This window comes from Cebus imitator, unplaced genomic scaffold, assembly GCF_001604975.1.
Source record: "Cebus imitator isolate Cc_AM_T3 unplaced genomic scaffold, Cebus_imitator-1.0 Scaffold51, whole genome shotgun sequence".
Classification (NCBI taxonomy): Eukaryota; Metazoa; Chordata; class Mammalia; order Primates; family Cebidae; genus Cebus; species Cebus imitator.
This window is the reverse complement of record NW_016107366.1, coordinates 1478514-1499178: the sequence shown is the minus strand read 5'-3', so window position 1 is coordinate 1499178 and position 20665 is coordinate 1478514. Positions and strand designations below refer to the sequence as shown.

Below are 20665 nucleotides of genomic sequence, written 5' to 3'. Positions count from 1 at the left end.
TAACAACCTACCTGAATTGCATCACTTGTGTGCCTTACTATTTAAAAAGCATAAAAATCTAAATTTACAGTATTAAAAAATGACAGAGGGAGGAGGGTGAACTTCTTTTATGTTACCTGTAGCTCTTTATTAAACTAGACTTCATAAGTGTGTCTGATACATGAAATTTTTCTTGGCATATCAAAAATGACTTCCCAAAGACATTTAGGATGATCGCTTTCAGTATGGCCATATAAGCTCCTAACTCTACTGCATATAACAGTATAAACTGTATGCTTTGTTACATTGACTAATGTTTGTTTTTAAAGCATACAGATTCAGGATAGGATTTGAAACTCAGAAAAAGGAAAATTATGAGTTGAGTCTGCGAAGAACAAAGATCCCCTGGAGGCCATCAAGCAGACCATCAAGAGGCAAAACTCCTTATCTGAAGAATTTAGGATTAGACTTCCCTATTATCTAAAGCAGGCATCTGGTACCAGGCTTCTTTCCCCAAAATTTATAAATAAATTCAATTTCTATACATCTCAGGAATGCATGCATGTCGAAACTCATTGTGCAAATTTTGCTAACATCAAGGCACAAAAATGCCTACAAATATAATCACTGATCATGACCTACAGAACATGGTCCAAATTGCCCTTAAACTCCCGCTTTAAGGTCCATAAATACCTCTAAAGAAAAATCCACTGCAGCGCGCTCAGTCCTCTCTTGCTGAAGCACCCTGCTGCGCTCTTCTACAGAGTTCTTTCCTTCTAATACCACTTTCCTTTTCAAACCTATGCTGTTGTTGGTAAATTCTTCTTACCACCTGTGAGCCAACCACTTTCCACTGCCAGGGCTCTGACACCTTGCCCTGCAGAGTCGCTCACATTTATGACTTTTAGCCCAAGGGCAGTAAATGCTGCATAGGATAAAACTGATAGAAACTTGTAGTAGCAGGTATAACCACTTTAAAACGGCAGGGAAACCTGAAAAAGAGAAAGCTAGAGAGAAAACTCCATGAACTGGGCAGGATACACTCTGCCCGAATTCTGGTTGCCCCAAGCCATGCATGCATGGGGAAGACTTAATCATCCCAGCCACAATAAAAGAAAAGAAAAAAGATTCAAAACAGAATTTCTCATTTAAGTGAAATCAAGTTAATTACCTGTTAAAACAAAAACATCAACATGTTTAAACAGATTCTACAGTCTTCACAGCATTACATCCACAATATCAACATGCAATCCCAAATAACCAGGAAAAAAGAAAAAACCAAACAAACAAACAAACAAAAAACAGAAAAACATGTCCTAGTGTAAAATAAAAGAGAATCAACTGAAACCAGTTTTGAATAGAACCAGATTAGCAAAAGATTAAACAGGCACTTCATAAAAGGAGATATACAAATAACCAATTAGCACACGAACACGAGTGTTTAACATTGGTAGTCACTATGGAAGCGCAGGGTAAACCACAAGAGTTTCACATCATCCAGAATGCCAAAGATTAAAAAGATTGACAGCTTCAAATATTCATAAGAATAGGAAGTAGCTCTCTATATTCCCAGCAAGAACGTAAATGGTACAGCCGCTTTGAGAAAAGAGCTAATGATTTCTTACAAAACTAAGCATATACCATATACCTATAATTCATCAATTATGTTCCTATGTATGTAGCCAATAGAAATGAAAATGTTTTCACAAAGAGATGCATACAAGAATGTCCATTGCAGTTTTCTCATATTAGCCAATCAATGGCGATATTCCAGGTGCCAATCGATAAGCAAATGGATGGACAAAATATAGTTTAATCATACAACAAAACACTACTCAGTGTGGTGAAATGAAATACATTACTGACACATGCAACAATGTGGATGAATTTCAAAAACATAATGCTAGATGGAAGAAGCCTTCAAAATAGAGTGCATACTTGAGTTCTAAAATAGATAAAAATAATCAGTGCTATTAAAATATCAGAAAGGTGGTTGCCTTGGCATAGCTGGGGCATGACAATATGTTTTAAGCAGCGTGTTTAACTATTTACATTTAATGTGAATATTTATGTTTGATTATTTCATTCGGTGTTTGTTTTTAACATACTATGCTTTTTAATATTTTTGGCAACTTTCTTGCCTTCTATTGAATTGATAAGATTTTCTTTGTTACCTTTTATTCCCTTGACTGCTTTAGGAGTATTATATCCTATTTCTATTGTTATATTTCCCTTAATTTTTTATCATAGTTCTTTAACTTAGCAAATCCTCTAGTTAACATCTGCTATCCTCCTGAATTGTATAGAACTTCAGGATGTTTATATCTGATTTCTAACTCTCACACCGTCTATCATGTTATTGATGTTTAAACTTTCATTTTTACCTTGTATTGTCCCCTGGTTTATTGCTATCTTTCTAAGTAAAATTAGTGACCATGTAGATTTACCCACATATTTGCCAGTTTCTTTGCATACTATGCTTTTCTTTATGCCATGACTTTCATATGGGTATAATTTCTTTTGGGGTCATTCTATGCATGGTAAAAATCTCTTGGTCTAAAAGTATCTTTATTTGGCTTTCTCTCTTGAAAGATAGTCTAGTCTGGTATAGAACTGTAGGTTTTCAGTTATCATTCTTGAGCAATTTAAAAATATGTTTCCATTGGCTTTGGGTCCCTATTCTCATTGATGGCACTTCTACTTTATTCTTTATTTTAAAGCATTTGACAAAATAAATACTATGGATATTACATGATATTAAAATGTAATGGGATTATTCACCATTAAGAAGAGTCTGGTCTTCATTGCTTTTATTTCTATTTGGATGCGTTCATACATTATTGTATTTAACCTTGAAAATAACCAGTATCTTCTATACCCACTGTATACTTCTGCACAATCATTTTTATAACTTTTAATGATTCCACTATTATATTTAAGATAGCTGGTCTTGGGATCTTTAACATTTGAGATGCTTCAAATGCCAAGGTTAAATGAAATGCCTCCGAGGAGGGCAGGCCGCAAGGAGGCTGGGAGGAGGGAAAATGGCCCAGACAAAAAGGTCCTGAAGCTGCGAAGCTGGAGCGGAGGGTGCAGGGGCAGGCGGGCGTCACCAGAGCTCCATGGGACAGCTGGGGAAACTCCAAGCTACTTACACATGCTGGCCCAGGTTGGTCACTGTGTCTCCACTCCCTGCTCTGTGCCCTCTCCTTCCAGAAATCCACCATGAAGAATAAGGATGAGGTCAGCGACAACGACAGGTGCATCATCCTGCAGTCTGGCCCTGACAGCCCAGTCTCCCCAGTGGAGGAGCTGACCCACGCAGTGCACAAGCGGGAGAGGGCTCCTGAGGTGAGGCTAGAGGCCTGCCTGGAGGAGCTCAGGAGACTGCCTGCTGGAGGCCGAGCTGACGGGCACCTTGCCAGCGGAGTATCTCCTCAAACCAGGGGAAAAGGCCCTCAAGGTTCGCCACAGAAATGGAGCAGCTTACAAACTGGATGACTGGGCCTTGCACAGAGAAGACCCCCTAAGCAGCCTGGAGCGCCGCCTGGCCCTGCACCTGCAGCTCACAGAGGCAGCCCGTAAGCTGAGCCCAGAGGAGAACCTTGCCCAGCAGGCCAGGCGGCAGCGGAAGCATGCCACGCTGCGGGAAGAGAAGCAGTTCAGGAGCTCCAGTGCTGCCGGGTAGAGCAGAGCAGCTGCACAACGGGGAGCACCCCCCACCGCGCCCCCCGCTGCTGGACTCCCCCTGGGCCGAGAGCTCAGTGCCTCTGACAGCTCCCTGTTCAGATGGGCTACTCCTGGAGGGAGAGGAATCCTAAATGCCAAAACCTCCTCCACAGTCCCCAACCCCACCTTCTCACCTCTCCCACCCCAAACCCCTGAGGGTCTCCAGCCAACAGGACTGAGCCTGGGGGCCTGGAACGGGCTCCAGTCCAGAGCAGCCCCTGGAAGGAGATCAACCTGGACCACCCCTATGAGAAGCCCAGGAAGTCTTCGGACCCTGGAGCAAGTCCAGCCCGGCCACCACACCACAGGATGGCCCAGTGCTTCCAGCCTGTGGCTTCTGGAGCCTGCCTCCTACCACGCGGTTCTCATCCGAGGCGTTCCTGGCCAGTAGCAGCGCCGTGCCAGTGACCCAGCCACCCCTGAGATGCAGTGGAGGAGAGGCGAGTTGCAGTCTCTGAGGGCGGATTCCTTCCAGGCGGGTCCTGAGGGCCACCGCCGCCTCTCACTACGCAGTGCCCGATTCCTGTTTTCCCCTAACCAAGCCCCACACCGCCTGCCACTCCTGCTCAGGAGACAGTGGCTCTGACGTCTCCAGCATCTCCCACCCCAACCCGCCTGGCAGCAGCCGCCCCAACGTCTCCTTTCTGCAGCCTCTCTTCCCTCCCAAGACCCATCGTCACTGCAGGGCCTGGGGCCTGGCTGGCAGCAGAGAGCTGGCCGCCCACCACCCCAAGCTGCTGCTGCCCCCTGGCTATTTCCCGTCCCTGCCTATGAGGAGGAGGGCGCTCCCGTTCACTACCAGCAGCTGATGTCCTCCCGCAGCCGCATGGTGCAGACGCCCTCCCTGAAAGATAGCCCGGAAACCCGGAACCCCGGGGGCTCAGCAAAGCCGCCTGTCAGAGGAGGTCAAGTGGTGGCAAGAGCGCGCCCGCCTCCGGAGCACCTGCCCCCCCGCCCCCCCGCCACTGGACAGCCAAGGGACTTTGTGTCAGAGGCGTTTATACGACTTTTTTCAGAAGCCTTGACCTAAGGATTTATATATGCGGATTGTCCTCAAGATCCCTGTGATATGATTATGCTTTATCCCCCAGAGTCTGGCCTACTAGACTTAAGAACTTGACTTTCTGACAGCATATGTCTCCTTATGCAAGACAAGTGGGTGGTGGGTGGGGGAGGGGGACAGGACATGAAGAAGAGTAGGCCACCTTGAGAGTTCTCCAATGCTCTGTGCTCTGGTTCTAAGAACTTCCCTGGAGAACCGCCCCTGGCCCTCCTGTCCCACTATGGCTGGAGGCTGGATGTGGTACATACTCATGCACATGGCTCCCCCCCATTTCCCAGGTCTCTGGGTACCCAGGCCTGGGCTGGAGGAGAATCCCTTCCCCCTTTCTAATGTGCTCTGTGATACATGCGCCAAGTGGTAGGTCAAAGGTCAGTATATCCTGGTGGTGTGCTGTCTTGCTAAACCCTGCTATTTTCCCGACCCCATAAATCCTCTTTAGGGACCCAGTCATTACACCCTGTCTATGCCATGTGGGCTCCCACACCTCTGAGCTTTGAGTCAGTAGCATCACAGACTGTAACCTCAGGGGGTCTGGTTGGGGGCTGGCCCATGCTGGTGGTTAGTGGCCCCACCTCTGGGCAACCCAAGGGCTTGCAGCCCCACTGTTCCTTCTAACATTTTTTCAGATGCAGTTTCACTCTTTCCCTCAGACTGGAGTGCAGTGGCAAGATTTCAGCTCACTGCAACCTCTGTCTCCCAGATTCAAGCGATTCTCCTGCCTCAGCCTGCCGAGTAGCTGGGGTTACAGACACGCACCACCACACCTGGCTAATTTTTGTATTTTAGTAGTGATGGAGGTTTCCTCGTGTTGGCCAGGCTGCCTTGAACTCCAGGCCTCAAGTGATCCACCACCTCAACCTCTCAAAAGTGCTGGGATTATAGACATGAGCCACCATACTCGGCCCTTTTACCATTTTTTTCATCAGAGTCCTAAAAACCAATACTTTACAAGTGGTTTTGGAAAGGTACCACTTTTGTGGCATGTTCTGGGCGGGGGAGGGATCACAGTTCCCGCTCTCCCCCCTACCCCAGCTATGCTTCTGCTCTGAGAAGGTGCTTATTTACACAAACATGGGCATACTCACTCCCAGGCGCCAACGAGATGCTGAATTTTCTTTGAGGGCATTCATTAATTGTCCCCGCTGCAGCGACTGGAGCAAGTCTGGAAGCTGGCGGTGCTAAGACCACCCAGCATTCCCTGCGTTCTCATTCTAATGCCTTCTTTGCTTACAGGACAGGGGTCCTGCTTCAGTGAGAAAGCAACTGAGTTGAGGCTAGGAGGGGTAGGGAGAGCTGAGTTCTGACTTTACCTGTGCAGGACTCTCTGCCCCCATGTTCCCTGGACTGGAACAGAATGTGAATATAACAGAAGGCTCCAAGAACTCTAGTGCCTGACCTAGAAGAGGCACAGTTCTCCCTGCTGGAAAGAAAACGGTGTAGCCGAGTGCACGAGGGTGCTGACGGAAGACCCAGGATGGCTCATTAAAGGAACCTGGGAGCAGACTCGGGAGGCTGAAAGGATGCACCTGGTATTTCTCTCGCTGTGCTCTTACCACATCAGCAACTCCTACCTTTTGGGCCAGCTCTGCTCCCACCGTGTGTGAATGCCCTGCTTGGATGCTGTGCTCTTCTGGTTTGCCTCCAGGCCCCTCTCCCCAGGCCATGATGGTTTCCTTGGCCCCTCAGTGTCCTCACTGGGGTCCAGAAAACCTTGGTCTGAGCCAGGAGACTGCTGAGCACTGGCCCTCCACACCTGAACGTCCTTTACCTTAACTTATTGGTCCTGTATAGCACCTGGTGCCGTTGCCAAGTGGCCGTGTCCTCGACTATAGGGCTGGAACTGTGCGGGGTTTAGTGCCCAATACTTCAGTAAAGTTTTTTTTGTGGAAAAAAAATAAAATAGATGGTTAGAAAATGGGGTAAAATGCTCCAAGGGGAGAAGAGACAAACTGTCCCCGCCAAGTATGGCACAAATGCAAGGTTTAACAAATGTTGTCCTTGTTTTAATCCACTAAATTTTATGGTGGTTTTTTACATAATAACAAATACCCAAAACAACATCCTTCAGAGAAAAATAACAGAATTCAGAATTTCTAGAATGTATGATTCGTAATTTTCTGGCTAAAACACAAAATGATAAATATACTCAAGCAAAAAGCAATAAATTGATAGATTGACCATTAGATAATGGAGATTATGCAATGAACAAAGAATTTTCAAGTATTTATAGCTGTGCTCATTAATTTTTTAAATGTTCATATGAATAAACAAATAGGAAATCTTAAAGAAAAACTAAACTACAAAAAAGGACCAACTGAAAATTCTAGAACTAAAATGTATAATATCTACTATTTTAAAAAATACTGGAGAGTTTAACAACAGAGTAAAGATGGCATAAAAAAAATCCATAAAAGTAAAGATAGATCAACAGTTGTTACCCAATTTAAAAACAGAGGAATAAAAAGACTTTATTATTTATTTCCTGCCAGAATTGCAGATTACAACAGTAATATCATTTCTGCCTTAAAAACCTGGATTTTTTTTTTTTAAACTATCACGCAGCATCATGTTCAGGAATGGTGGAATCAGATAAGCATGACTATTTTGGGCCAATATAGTAACATAATCTCCTTTGTAACTGATGTTTTAGAGGTAGGCATACGACCCAGTTCTGGAAAACGAGAATTAATGAGCTGGGACTTCTTGGAATGTTTCTCGTCCTGAAAAAGATCAATAAACAGGGACATGACCTACGTTCCTGCCTCTTAAAGTGCAAGGATTTGATTTCTGGAGCTGCAGGCACACCAACAATAGCCAGGAAAAAGGAGAAAAATAAAAACAGCAAAGCCTTGTGTCCTCGATGACTTTTCTGAACCTTGAAACCACCAAACTATGGACTTCTTATTATGTGAGATAATAAATACTTCACTATACAATACACTTTAAGGTTGCATTTTCTCTAAATTGTACCTAAAGGAATCCTTGCTGACAGCAAAAGTTACTCAAGGTCTGCTTCTTCCCTAAGAGTTCACTGGTCCCATGATCAGATAAGGTAACAACTTCTTCCTTTGAGCCAGGACTTACTTTTTCTTTTGAACACATGTCCTACTTTGTCTTGAATAGTCATGGTTTGTCCTCTTCCAGCATAATTATTAATAGCATTCCCTTTTACTCTCAAAAAAAAAAAACCAAAATTGGAGGAGAACAAAAATTTGGAGGAAATTTTTAAAATCTCCATATCTATATTATTTTGACCCTTCTAATAGTTTCATTTTAGATTATCTTCTGCTTATTTATGTTCATTCATTGTAGTGGGGATATACAACAATAAAAAATAAACCTATATTTAATAAAAAATAAACATATTTTGTGGTGGTGTACATCCCCACAATGAGTGAACATATTTGGCATCAAAATTTAACAAAAGGTCTGCCACATAAGTGAATATTAAAAGATAAATAGAATTGAAACAGAAATGATACATATTCCATATAATTCAGCTGCAATTGTTACTCTTTCAAATTATAGTTCCATCCTCTTATTTCACAGTGTATTTACTATAGATGCGCTGACATTTTCAAAAAAGTGAATGTTCTCCTAACTAAAATTGAGAACTTACTAAAATTGCAGAAGTGCTGGACAAGTGTAAATGGGATGAAATTAAAACACTAAAACCTGAAGTTTGCACAGCAGGGTCAGGGGCCAGAAGATGGCAGAAGGCAAGCGGAGTGGGAGGAGCCAACTGGGAAACCATGGCAGGAGTGCTTTGTCCATTCCCTTAAGGCTGGGCAGCCACAGCTTTGGTTATTACACCCTATGTCTGCTTCATCCCACTAAGAAAAAAATGTACATCACACTCATTTTCCATTCTATAAAAAGGGCATTATGAGAATTTCTGACAATGAGAATTGGCTTTTATTGATAGAGAATTAGAATAAATGAAATCTCTGATTCTAGTCTTCCCATAGTGTCATTATCTTCAAAAAACCAAAGAAAAGTATAAAAGAATTCTCGCATTCTGATAATGCAATAGAAAACTGTTTCACTTCCATTTGTTAGGTGTTTTTACTCTATTTTCCATTTTTAAATATTGTAACATTTATTAAAATTTCTTAATAACATAGAAAACACATACAACATATTGTTAACAGCAGGTTATAAAACAGAAAATGCAGATGCCTTTTTTTTTTGAGACAGAGTCTTGCTCTGTTGCCAGGCTGGAGTGTGCAGTGGCGTGATCTCAGATCACTGTAACCCCCAGCTCCTGGGTTCAAGCAATTCTCCTGTCTCAGCCTCCCAAGCAGCTGGAACTACAGGCATGCGCCACCACACCCAGCTAATTTTTGTATTTTTAGTAGAGACAGGGTTTCACCATGCTGGCCAGGATGGTCTCGATCGCCTGACCTTGTGATCTACCTGCCTCACCATCCCAACGTGCTGGGATTACAGGCGTGAGCCACTGCATTTGGCCTAAGTTTTTATTGTAGGTAATGTACGCATAAAAATATGTCAAAATATCAATAGTGATATCTGAAATTATGGGTGACTTTCATTTCCTCATTTGGGCTTTTCTGGATGTCCCAAATTTTCTGCAATGAATATGTGTTTTTTCTATAATCAGGAAAAAAATGAATTCAAAGTTAAAGAAAAATTGCTGTTTAATAAGTAAGGTGCCCTTAGGTCTTTGAGACATTATTCCTAATATATCTAAAAGTTTCCACCTTCATCATGACTTAATGATTCAACTTTAAATCACCTGTGGGATTACACAGTCTCTTAGAAGAAAACAAAGGAGGATTTAAATTAGCTACCAGAGCCACTGGCGGGTTCTCTGGAAAACTTAGGGCCCAGAGGTTGGAGGGTACTTAGGTTGATGTAGATTGATTTACTATTGATTCAGACTTATGACATGAATTTCTACTGCAGATGAAAGCTTTATTTTCAGTTTGCCCTCTCAGCGCTACTAACAGTCATCTGGAACTGAGGGATACTTCCTACGATTTCTACTGCAAGACTGTAGTACAAAGAGAAAGTCGCTACGATTCAAACAAATCTGAGGAGAGACAGCCACAGTGACTTCTGTTTACAGACAGAAAGAGACATACTAGAGAAAAGGAATACTGAGGAGAAATATCTGTGCTTATGTCTACAATGGCTTTGTTGTTTTGAAGACTGAAGTTGCAATAAGCCATGTTATTTATTGCATGTGGCAAATTTGAGGATTCTACACTGATGCTTTTAAAAGAGGATAATTAAAGCAGAGCTGATTTTCAGAAAGGAGAGGGAATACGTGAACTAGGAATTAGAAATTATTATTTTAGTTGAAAATTTTGGAATACAACAGTGAAAAAAGCATGGGAAATAAGGTATTACTGGTTAAGAAAATACTTGGATACTTAAGCAAGTCACTTTAAATGAGTCGTTTTTCCTCACCATGGAAAATGAAAGAATAGCAGCCTTAGGAGTTCACATTAAACTAACATTACGTATTTGCACTCCCTCTGTGCCGAGATCTTTCTGGTATGTTATGTTAATCCTCACAACAACTCTACAAAGTAGACACCATTACCTCATTGAACATTATGCTCACTTCCAAGAAGACTGCTCTTTCCATCAAAACATAGTGCTTCTCCATAAAGAGGCTTTACTAGCAGGAAGAACAAAGGGGTAAGAGAACTGGATCACAGCAGGCTTCCATGGTGCAGCCCTAGAAATGATTAGAACATAATATCCTGCATACGCTAGTAAATCTCAGAGGCATCGCCACTGCTCAGATAGAGACTCCTACAACATAAGAGCTTAAAGCTTCGGCTGTATTCCTAGCAATGTTAGTGAAAAAACATGGAATAGTCTTAAGGCTGTACAAAGAAAGGAAAAGAAGACTCCAACTCACCCAGTATTGCTTATTATCAACTCCTTTTAGGGCTCCTAGAGGGTCATTTATTTGGAGAAGCATTGGGGATCTCCTTGTTCTTCTCACACTGTGATGAGCACAGGTGTTTTATAAACTGTAGAAAAAATCTGGATGAAGCAGGATATAGGATGTAATATTTAGTGCTGAAATTCCCTCCTAAAGAAACCTTTCCTGGTGGGTATAACATATCCTGCTTCAAAAGGTTCCTTGGGTTGAAATCAGGCAAACTGGGTGAGTGCTCATGTGTTACAATTATTCTCTCCTGCTAGTAAACATGGAGAGAAGAAGGATGAATGCTTCAGAATCCATAGTTCTCAACTGAATTTTGCCTTCTTCCCATAGGCGATGCCCAATACTGAGGACAGATCTATGATGGAGCCTTTGGGGAGAGATGAATGAAACCTAGAGAATCAAGAAACTGAAATTCTACATTTTTATAACAAAGAAAAAAGCAGAGGTAACAGAAGCCCCTGCTGTTTCCCTGGGCTCCCTCCCATCCACCAGGGATCGCCTCTGTCTTTCTTCTTCTTGTGTGGTACGGCTGGATGCTCTACAGTGCTTCCTCTCTGCACTGCTAAGCTTGATCACATTCTAAATGGTGAGTTCTAGAGTCCTTTTGCAATAATTGAGGCTATGTCAGTATGTCTACTAATAATGGATATAAGTGTGACATTGATTGGTGGACATAAGAACGCTAAATGGCATTTAATTAATCTACGTAATATAATGTAACATAAAGCCCCTCTCAATCTCCTGTCCATTGTCTGTTTTATTCCCTTCTTGGTTTTTAGAGAAAACTGTCCATTCTACACATTCTTGCCACTATTACCTTCCAAGAAAAATGTGAAAATACTATTTCTAATATATATATATATAATAATAAAATGTAGGTTAATTAAGGATTATTTGGAAAATACAGAGAAGATAAAATTATTGGTGCCCTAAGTCCCATATTCCAGAGTAAACCATAGTTAACATTTTGGTGTCATTTCTTCAGACACATAAGTACAAAATTGTAATCATTTATATTATTAGAAACTTCCTTTTAAAAAATATTTAATATGTGCATTGTCCCTTGTTCTTACTTTCTCCAAGACTACAATTTGTGATGGTGTAGTCTCTGACAGATTAAATAGTGTCACATGTATATCATACCCATCACATGCCAGAATATCAGCATTCTAGAAAAAAAAAAAAAACTATAGCAACTGTTAAAGCATGATTGAACTTGAAATATGATAGTACATGCAATGATATTTTTTCAGTTGTTGAATCATTCAGGGGCAGATGTTAAATAATAATGCGTTTTTGAATGACTTTTAGGAAAATCTCTCCAATGTCTCACCATTTGGAGTTATACTGACCAATTGTTAGACAGAAATAATCTTCATTATCTTAGTGAATTATCCTCCTAAGCTTAGATTGCTGAGACATTTTACTAGGAGTGAATATTGTAGTCTATCAAAAAGTTTTTGGGATCTAGTTAGATGACAATGTATTTTACTTTTGTTACCTACTTGCTTCATATACTGATAGATTTCTCATTGGAATTCCATGTGTTAATAAAAACAAATAACATTATTTTCATATACAGTGTGGATATACTCTGTACTTCTGTACATATATTTATTAATTGGATTGATCATAGTTTTATTCTTTTGAGAGTTTTCAGTAAAAGGCTATTTTAGGTTGACAAAATAATTTGCAAGGTCTACAGTAACTTTTTTACATGAGAATAAGTTACACAGCACATAATTTTTTTCTTAAAAGTATAAAATAATTATCAAAAACATTGTTCGCCCAGCGTCCATTTTAGAAGTCTAGTACTCATAGTGGGATCCCTACTGGGTATCACAGTATATATGGCATAGTATGTGTTCAATAAACGAGTAAGTGAAAGTTGCTGTGGGGGCAAAAGCACATAGTAGGGGCATCCTACTCCGACCAAGAGGTGAGAAAGTCTTCCAAGAAAATACCTAAGTTGAGAGAAGTTCTTTCGACTTATGAAAATAGCATGTACAAACGGATGGAGGAAAAGGCAGTATTTGTGGGAGGTAATAAGAAACTCAGCATGTTCATTGCAGAGCATCGCAGGTATCAAGAGGAGCTTTGGAATTTCTACATTGGAGGGACCTTGGGATGACAATGTGGTTGGAGGATGGGCTGGAGGGCTTTTCTTGAAGTTATGTTGCACAGCAGGCACATTGGTTTTTTTCAGACTGTATTTCTCTACTTACGTGTCTTTTGTGGGGAGGCTGGTGAATATTATTGAGAAGCAAACCCATTCAGTAACGCCTTCCTTGGCATTATCATGGGAGAAGAAATGGCTGAAGTGGGAAGAAAAAAAGAGAACTGAGGGAGTTAAGATAGGTTTTGTGATGGGTTAATGTTTTTGTGTGAAGCTATTTTTGTTTTCTCTTATTCACCCTTAATCTGGAAAAAAAATATTCCCCCCTTACCTGGGACCTTGTTTGAACAGAAAAAATGACAGTCATTTCTTCTTCACCCCTTTCTCCTCACCAGTCTCTCTCCAGGATAGAAATATTAAGTTTAGTATACTTTCTTTAACAGTAAAAATTGGCTCCTTTTCCTTCTTTTCTCCTTCTCTCCCTTCACAGCAACTATCTTCCAACAAATTAAAACTGCTGCCTTAGCTGATTTCTTTGTGGAAATAAGTCCATGTGCCAATGTGACTAGAAACAGGAACAGACATGTGGAAGAAGGAAATATTTTCTAATATATTAAGACTGTGGTACCATCATCTCTGTTTTCAACCTTACAAAATCACTGTTCAGATGATATTCTTTAAGAGGAAGAGAAATGATATGGAAAAGGAATGAAAAGGAAATAACTTTCATGTCTTGTCCTTATAGGAAGATAGGAATGCTGTTGTCTATTACCAGGCAAGAAATAAGCCCCTCATCCATGACTTCAAGCTCTTTGGATACAGAAAGGCCAGAGAAAATGTGTGGTTTGGGGGCAAGGATATGATCAGCAAGAAATATTTTATTCACCACCAAAACCCAGGGAACTCTAGCTATGATAGAAATAGTACAACAAAGTTATACACATAGTATACAAAGTACCTTTATATAGTAAATCAGTGCTTATGTGGGGCACTTAACAGAATATGAAGCAACTGCAGGATAGCTGAGTTTTTAATGACATGGCGCTAAAGTTATAAGTAGGCAGAACTAGCAAAAGATGAGTGGGGACGGAAAAGGTAGAAAAGCCATGTGTTAGGAAAACTAAAGATCCTGAAATGCATATTGATTTGCAGAGTAAAAACAAAAGCTAGAGGATTCCAGGTATGTGGTTGGTAGAAGCAAATGTGATAGAATTCTCATGTCATTATTCTTGATTATGCTAATTCTCATGATTGTGAAATTGCCTGCTACGTGTAGACAACCAAAAAGACCACATTCCAAAGGTTACAAGAAATAAAATGCTGTGATCCAACCTTCAGAGTTTACTAGCATATCATGTATGAGCAGAAATAAAACAAGCAAGATGTTAGCTCGATCAGCTTAACACAGCACGAAACATTTTTGTTGTCTCTCGCTTTGAATCAGTGCAAGAATCTGTGAGGAGTAGTGTGGTCTAGTGGGTAAAAGGGTTGACTCTGGAGCCAGGCAACTGGATATTGGATTTTGGCATTGGGATATATTATCTCTGTGACCTTGTAAAAGTTACTTAAACTTTTCTTTGTCTCTGTTTCCTCTCTAAAAAATGGGAGTTAAATATGTTATCTAGGTCACTGAGTTCCACTAAAGATTAAGTGATTAATACATTCAGTGAGCTTACAGCAGTGAAATGTGCTTACAAAAAAGTGCTCAGTAAAAAGTAGCCATTGTCAGTTCTGTCACACATGGAAACTTCCTGGCCAAAATTTAAAATAGTATGGAAGACCTGGGGATGTGTTCCAATACATTAAATACAGAAATTGAAAGAAAAGTATATATTCATAAGTACTTGTAAATGATATGAACTTGCCTGCAAAAGCATAAATGTGCATCTAAAAGGTAGAGAAAAAGGAATAGAGAATTTAGACCAACTGGAAAATTACAAAAGTGAAGAGGAAAGGTAATACTTGGTGACTAATATTAAAGGGTGAATTCTAGGCCCTAAAGGAAGTTGTACATACTAGCAGTCCAATAACCTTAGTTCCTGGGAACTACATACCAGTGACTCCCAGACTCTTAACTGGTTAGATGTCCCCTTTGGATCAGAAAATTGTTCTTGTTCCATCAATTATGCTCCCAGATTTCAATTCCCTTGCCCCAAAATTTAAAAAACAACAATTTTTTCCTTCTGACCCAGTCAAGTAGGCTTAAAAGCTATAATTTATAATATATATGAACATATAAATATATACTTAATGCTATTTTGATTCTATCATATCTCTTATATATAATTTTAGATGACATGTTAGAACTACTTACTATACCTGTAACCTAATAGACGTTATCTAAGTTAATTTTCACAATAAACTACCAAACAGTTATAGCTTTCCCCCAATTTTCCTGGCTGAAACGAGTAGCTTAGCTAGCTTAGACTCAAAAATGTTAAGTAACTTGAGAGTCATAGTGAGGATGACTGGCATAGTTCTGAATCTCCATGATATTTTAAATTAGATACATCTTTATAAAAATAAAGATTTCAAAGTATTCATTAATAGAGATTCTTAAGTACCCACCTTTGAAAGTACTTTGTCCCTGGATATTATATAATTAGAGGACTGGCACTTCCTGGCATAGCCTCTGCTACTGTGTGATACTAAAATGTATTGATCTCAGTGCCCCTTTTATCATTAGCAAAGTGAATATAGCAGCTCTGCTCTTACTGATTCCAGAGGCTGTTCTAAGGATAAAACAAAATGATGGACATGAAAGTTATTTGATAACTCTACATCAAAATTTCAAAATTTCCTGAATCATATTCTTTTCTAAACTCTGCAGATGACATGAACACATAGAGACAAGAAATTACACTGCCGTGACTGAATTCTTTCTGGCAGGGCTTTCCCATAGCTCCAGCTTTTTCTGTTCGTGCTCTGCCTCATCATATACATGATAATCCTCCTGGGAAATAGCTTTCTCATTATCATCAGCATCCTGGATTCTCGCCTCCATACCCCTATGTATTTCACTTTACCTGAATCATGTCCTTTTCTATACCCAACAGACAGATGACCTAGAACACATGGAGACAAGAAATTACTCTGCTGTGACTGAATTCTTTCTGGTGGGGCTTTCCCAATATCCAGAACTCCAGCTTTTTCTCTTCCTGCTCTGCCTCATCATGTATGTGATAATCCTCGTGGGAAATGGCCTCCTCATTATCATCAGCATCCTGGATTCTCGCCTCCATAACCCTATGTATTTCTTTCTTGGAAACCTCTCATTCTTGGACATCTGTTACACATCATCATCCATTCCTCCAACGCTTATTATATTTATGTCTGAGACAAAATCTATCTCCTTCGTTGGCTGTGCTCTGCAGATGGTTGTGTCCCTTGGCTTGGGCTCCACTGAGTGTGTCCTCCTGGCTGTGATGGCCTATGACCGGTATGTGGCCATCTGCAACCCACTGAGGTACTCCATCATCATGAACAGAGTGCTGTATGTGCAAATGGCTGCATGGTCCTGGATCATAGGCTGTCTGAACTCCTTAGTGCAGACAGTCCTGACAATGGTGTTGCCTTTCTGTGGGAATAATATCATTGATCATCTTACCTGTGAGATCTTGGCTCTTCTTAAAGTCATATGCTCAGATATCTCCATGAATGTGTTTATAATGACAGTGGCAAGTATTGTTTTATTGGTGATTCCTCTTCTGTTAATTTTTGTCTCCTATGTGTTTATTCTCTCTTCCATCTTGAGAATTAATTCTGCTGAGGGAAGAAAGAAAGCCTTTTCTACCTGTTCAGCGCACTTGACTGTGGTCATCTTATTCTATGGTTCAGCCCTTTTCATGTACATGAAGCCCAAATCAAAGTATACAAAAGCATCTGATGAAATCATTGGATTGTCTTATGGAGTGATCACCCCAATGTTGAACCCTATCATCTACAGCCTGAGGAATAAAGAGGTAAAGGAAGCTGTGAAGAAAATCCTCAGCAGACACTTGCATCTATGGAATATATGAAAGGCCTTGAGGCATGTGATGTTCTAAACAAGGGATCAGATCAGGTGTTTTGTATTCACAAAGTCACAGAATCGATGCTAAGAGGGTGTGTATGTTTGTAAAGGCAACTTTGGGATTCCTATTCTTTTCATCACAGAATGCTCATGTGTGCCTTCTTGTCTACAGAGTTTCAAGCTGTAGGTATCTATGTTCATTGATCCCATATAGGGAAATGATTTTTCATCAAGATAAATCTCACTCTTCTCTACTCTTTTTCTCTTTCTTACTCATTTTTCTCTCCCTCTTCTCCATCTTCTCCTCTTTCTTGGCCTTCCTCCTCTTCCCTTCTTCATCTACCTCCTTTCTCTTTCTTCCTTCTGTCTTTTTGGTCTCCTTTATCTGTCACTTTGAATAGGACATCTATTGCTTTGTTGTACAGCATCCCCTCTTCTGGTAAATGTTATATATATCAACATTCCCTTCCTCTGAGTCCGTGTGGTCTGCATAGGGCTAACTCAGCCTTCTAGATATAGCAGTAGATGCTGGACAAAGGCCTAGCTAATAAAAAAAGCAAATCCCTCTAGCTAAGTGATTCATTCAGAATAGCAAGTGAGCCAAGTCAGGCTAATCAAACTCAACATAAGAGGGCTGTTTGCTTAACTGGAGAAATGTGAGCCTGCAGCCAGTCTTTGACAGTATGAAGGGAGAGCCTAACTGAGATGTAAAGGAGAGTTCAGAAGGAGAGAGAGGGTGTCTGATGCTGTTAATGCCTCGATTCAGCTCTATCTAAAGTCATTTTCATATTGTTTTTAATTCATGAGTCAATAAATTATCTTTCAATGAAAAGCTAAAAGTTTAACATGAGGGGGATCATGGCAGACGGGGGGGCAAAGGCAAGACTAGATTGCAGCTCCAGAAAGAGCAGCGTGCAGAGGCTTGCACTGTGAATTTTAGCTCCCAATGGACTGCAAGAACAAACCAGCAATCCTGAGAGGACCCACAGACCCTCTGAAGGAAATGGACTGCTCCTGTAGGACCCGGGAGATGCCCCAAATACTGTGAGTGCCCCAAATGCAGAAATGGGAAGGGGAGACACTCCTCTCCCAAACACACATCCCCCACTAGAGAAGCTGAAGGTCTGTTAGCAGGAAAAGTTTCTGACTTTACCTGGAGCTGACCCAAGTTAGAGAGCCGAGTGAAATACAGAGGAAGAGGAAGCAGCAGAAAGGCCCTGGGAGCTCACTGGTTCCCCAAGCAGCCCATTCCTGCCTGGCACCACAAGAATCCATCAGGAGGGTGGCCAGAGGAGCAGGAGGTAAAACTCCACAGGGAGAAGGAACTCTCTCTAACTGCAAGTTTTCAAGCTCCTCTCACCCTCTGTCTAGACACAAACTCAAGGCTTTTGGGGGTGGCGGTGGCACTGTGAGAGTGAGACCAGACCTTCAATTTTCATGGGAGTTGGGTGAGGCCTGTGACTGCCAGCCTTACCCACTTTCTGACAGCCTGCATAACTCAGCAGAGGCAGCCATAATCCTCCTAGGTACACAACTCCAGTGACCTAGAAATCTCACCCACATCCCCGATAGCAGCTGCAGCAAGACCCACCCAAGGAGAGTCTGAGCTCAGATACTCCCTACCCCACCCCCACCTGATGGTCCATCCCTTTTCACCCTCGTAGTGGAAGACAAAGGGTATATAGTCTTGGGAGTTCTAGGGCCCCACCCACCACTGGTCCCTCTCCACACTACTACAGCTGATGCTTTCTGGAAAATGCCAACTTCTGGCAGGAGGCCAACCAGCACAAAAATAGAGCATTAAACCACCAAAGCTAAGGACCATCATAAAGTCCACTGCACCCTCTGCCACCTCCACTGGAACAGGCGCTGACATCCATGGCAGAGAGACCCATAGACACTTCACATCACAGGACTCTGTGAAGATAACCCCAAGTAACAGCCCTGATCCCAGTAGACTTGCTGGGTGGCTAGACTCAGAAGAGAGACAACAATCATTGCAGGTCAGCTCACAGGAAGCCACATCCATAGGCAAAGGGAGAGAGTACTACATGAAGGCAACACCCTGTGGGACAAAAGAATGTGAACAACAGCCTTCAGCCCTACACCTTCCCTCTGACAGAGCCTACCCAAATGAGAAGGAACCAGAAAACCAACCCTGGTAATATGACAAAACAAGGCTCTTCAACACAACCAAAAAAATCACTAGTTCACCAGTAATGGATCCAAACCAAGAATAAATCCCTGATTTACCTGAAAAAGAATTCGGAAGGTTAGTTATTAAGCTAATCAGGCAGGCACCAGAGAAAGGTGATGCCTAATGCAAGAAAATAAAAAAAAAATGATAGAAGAGGTGAAGGGAGATATAGTCATGGAAATAGCTTAAAGAAAAAACAAAAAATTCAGGAAACTTTGGACATACTTTTAGAAGTGTGAAATGCTCTGGAAAGTCTCAGCAATAGAACTGAACAAGTAGAAGAAAGAAATTCAGAGCTCGAAGACAAGGTCTTCAAATTAACTCAATCCAACAAAGACAAATAAAAAAGAATAAGAAAAATATGAACAAAGCTTCCAAGAAGTCTGGGATTATGTTTAACGACCAAACCTAGGAATAATTGTTGTACCTGAGGAAGAAGAGAATTCTAAAAGCCGGGAAAACATATTTGGGGGAATAATCAAGGAAAGCTTCCCCAGCCTTGAGAGAAACCTAGACATCCAAATACAAGAAGCACAAAGAACACCTGGGAAATTCATTGCAAAAAGATCTTCGTCTCAGCACACTGTCATCAGGTTATCTAAAGTTATGATAAAGGAAAGAATCTTAAGAACTGTGAGACAGAAACACCAGGTAACCTATAAAAGAAAATCTACCACATTAACAGCAGACAGAAACCCTACAAAGTAGAAAAGATTGGGGACTTATCTTCAGCCTCCTCAAACCAAACAATTTATCAGCCAAGAATTTTGTATCCAGCAAAACTAAGCATCATACATGAAGGAATGATAAAGTCATTTTCAGATAAACAAATGCTAAGAGAATTTACCATTACCAAACCACCACTATAAGAACTGCAATAAGGAGCTCTAAATCTTGAAACAAATCCTGGAAACACATCAAAATAGAACCTCTTTAAAGCATAAATCACATTAGACGTATAAAACAAAAATACAAGTTGGAAAGCAAAAACAAAAGCAAAGTACACAGGCAACACAGAACATGATGAACACAATGGTACCTCACATTTCAATACTAACATTGAATATCAATAGCCTAAATGCTACACCAACCATCTGCTGCCTTCAGGAGACTCACCTAACACATAGGGGCTAACATAAACTTAAAAAGGGTGAAAAATGGAATTTCATGCAAATAGACACCAAAAGCAAGCAGAGGTAGCTATACTTACATCAGACAAAACAAACTTTCAAGCAACAGTGGTTAAAAGAGAGAAAGAAGGACAGTATATAATGGTAAAAGGCCTCATCCAAAAGGAAAATATCACAATCCTAAACACATATGCACCTAACACTGGAGCTTTGAAATTTAAAAAACAATTACTAGGCCAGGTACGGTGGCTCATGCCTGTAATCCCACCACTTTAGGAGGCCGAGGTGGGAGGATCATGAAGTCAGGAGATTGAGACCATCCTGGCCAACATGGTGAAACCCCATCTCTACTAAAATACAAAAAATTAGCCGAGCATGGTGGCACATGCCTGTAATCCCAGCTACTTGAGAAGCTGAGGCAGGGGAATCACTAAATCCAGGAGGCAGAGGTTGCAGTGAGCTGAGATCATGCCACTGCACTCCAGCCTGGCAACAGAATGAGACTCCATCTAA

General features: G+C 41.2%; 2 protein-coding genes and 1 pseudogene across 2 annotated transcripts in view; 2 read left to right on the top strand and 1 right to left on the bottom strand.

Annotated features, from left to right (window-relative positions):
* Window positions 1-15340, bottom strand: part of LOC108303802 (olfactory receptor 13C9) — a 97078-nt gene extending 81738 nt beyond the window's left edge. Inside the window, exon 1 of the mRNA XM_017527731.2 lies at window positions 13145-15340. The gene's annotated coding sequence lies outside the window, so the exon portion shown is untranslated. The remainder of the gene's footprint in view (window positions 1-13144) is intronic.
* On the top strand, window positions 2951-4733 carry LOC108303785 (annotated as a pseudogene).
* A 298-nt stretch (window positions 15341-15638) lies between the features above and the next one.
* LOC108303835 (olfactory receptor 13D1) lies at window positions 15639-16905 on the top strand. Its single transcript, XM_017527764.2, has one exon. The coding sequence runs from the start codon at window positions 15888-15890 to the stop codon at window positions 16830-16832; it is 945 nt and encodes a 314-aa protein (XP_017383253.1). The 5' UTR covers window positions 15639-15887; the 3' UTR covers window positions 16833-16905.
* Window positions 16906-20665: the final 3760 nt, after the last annotated feature.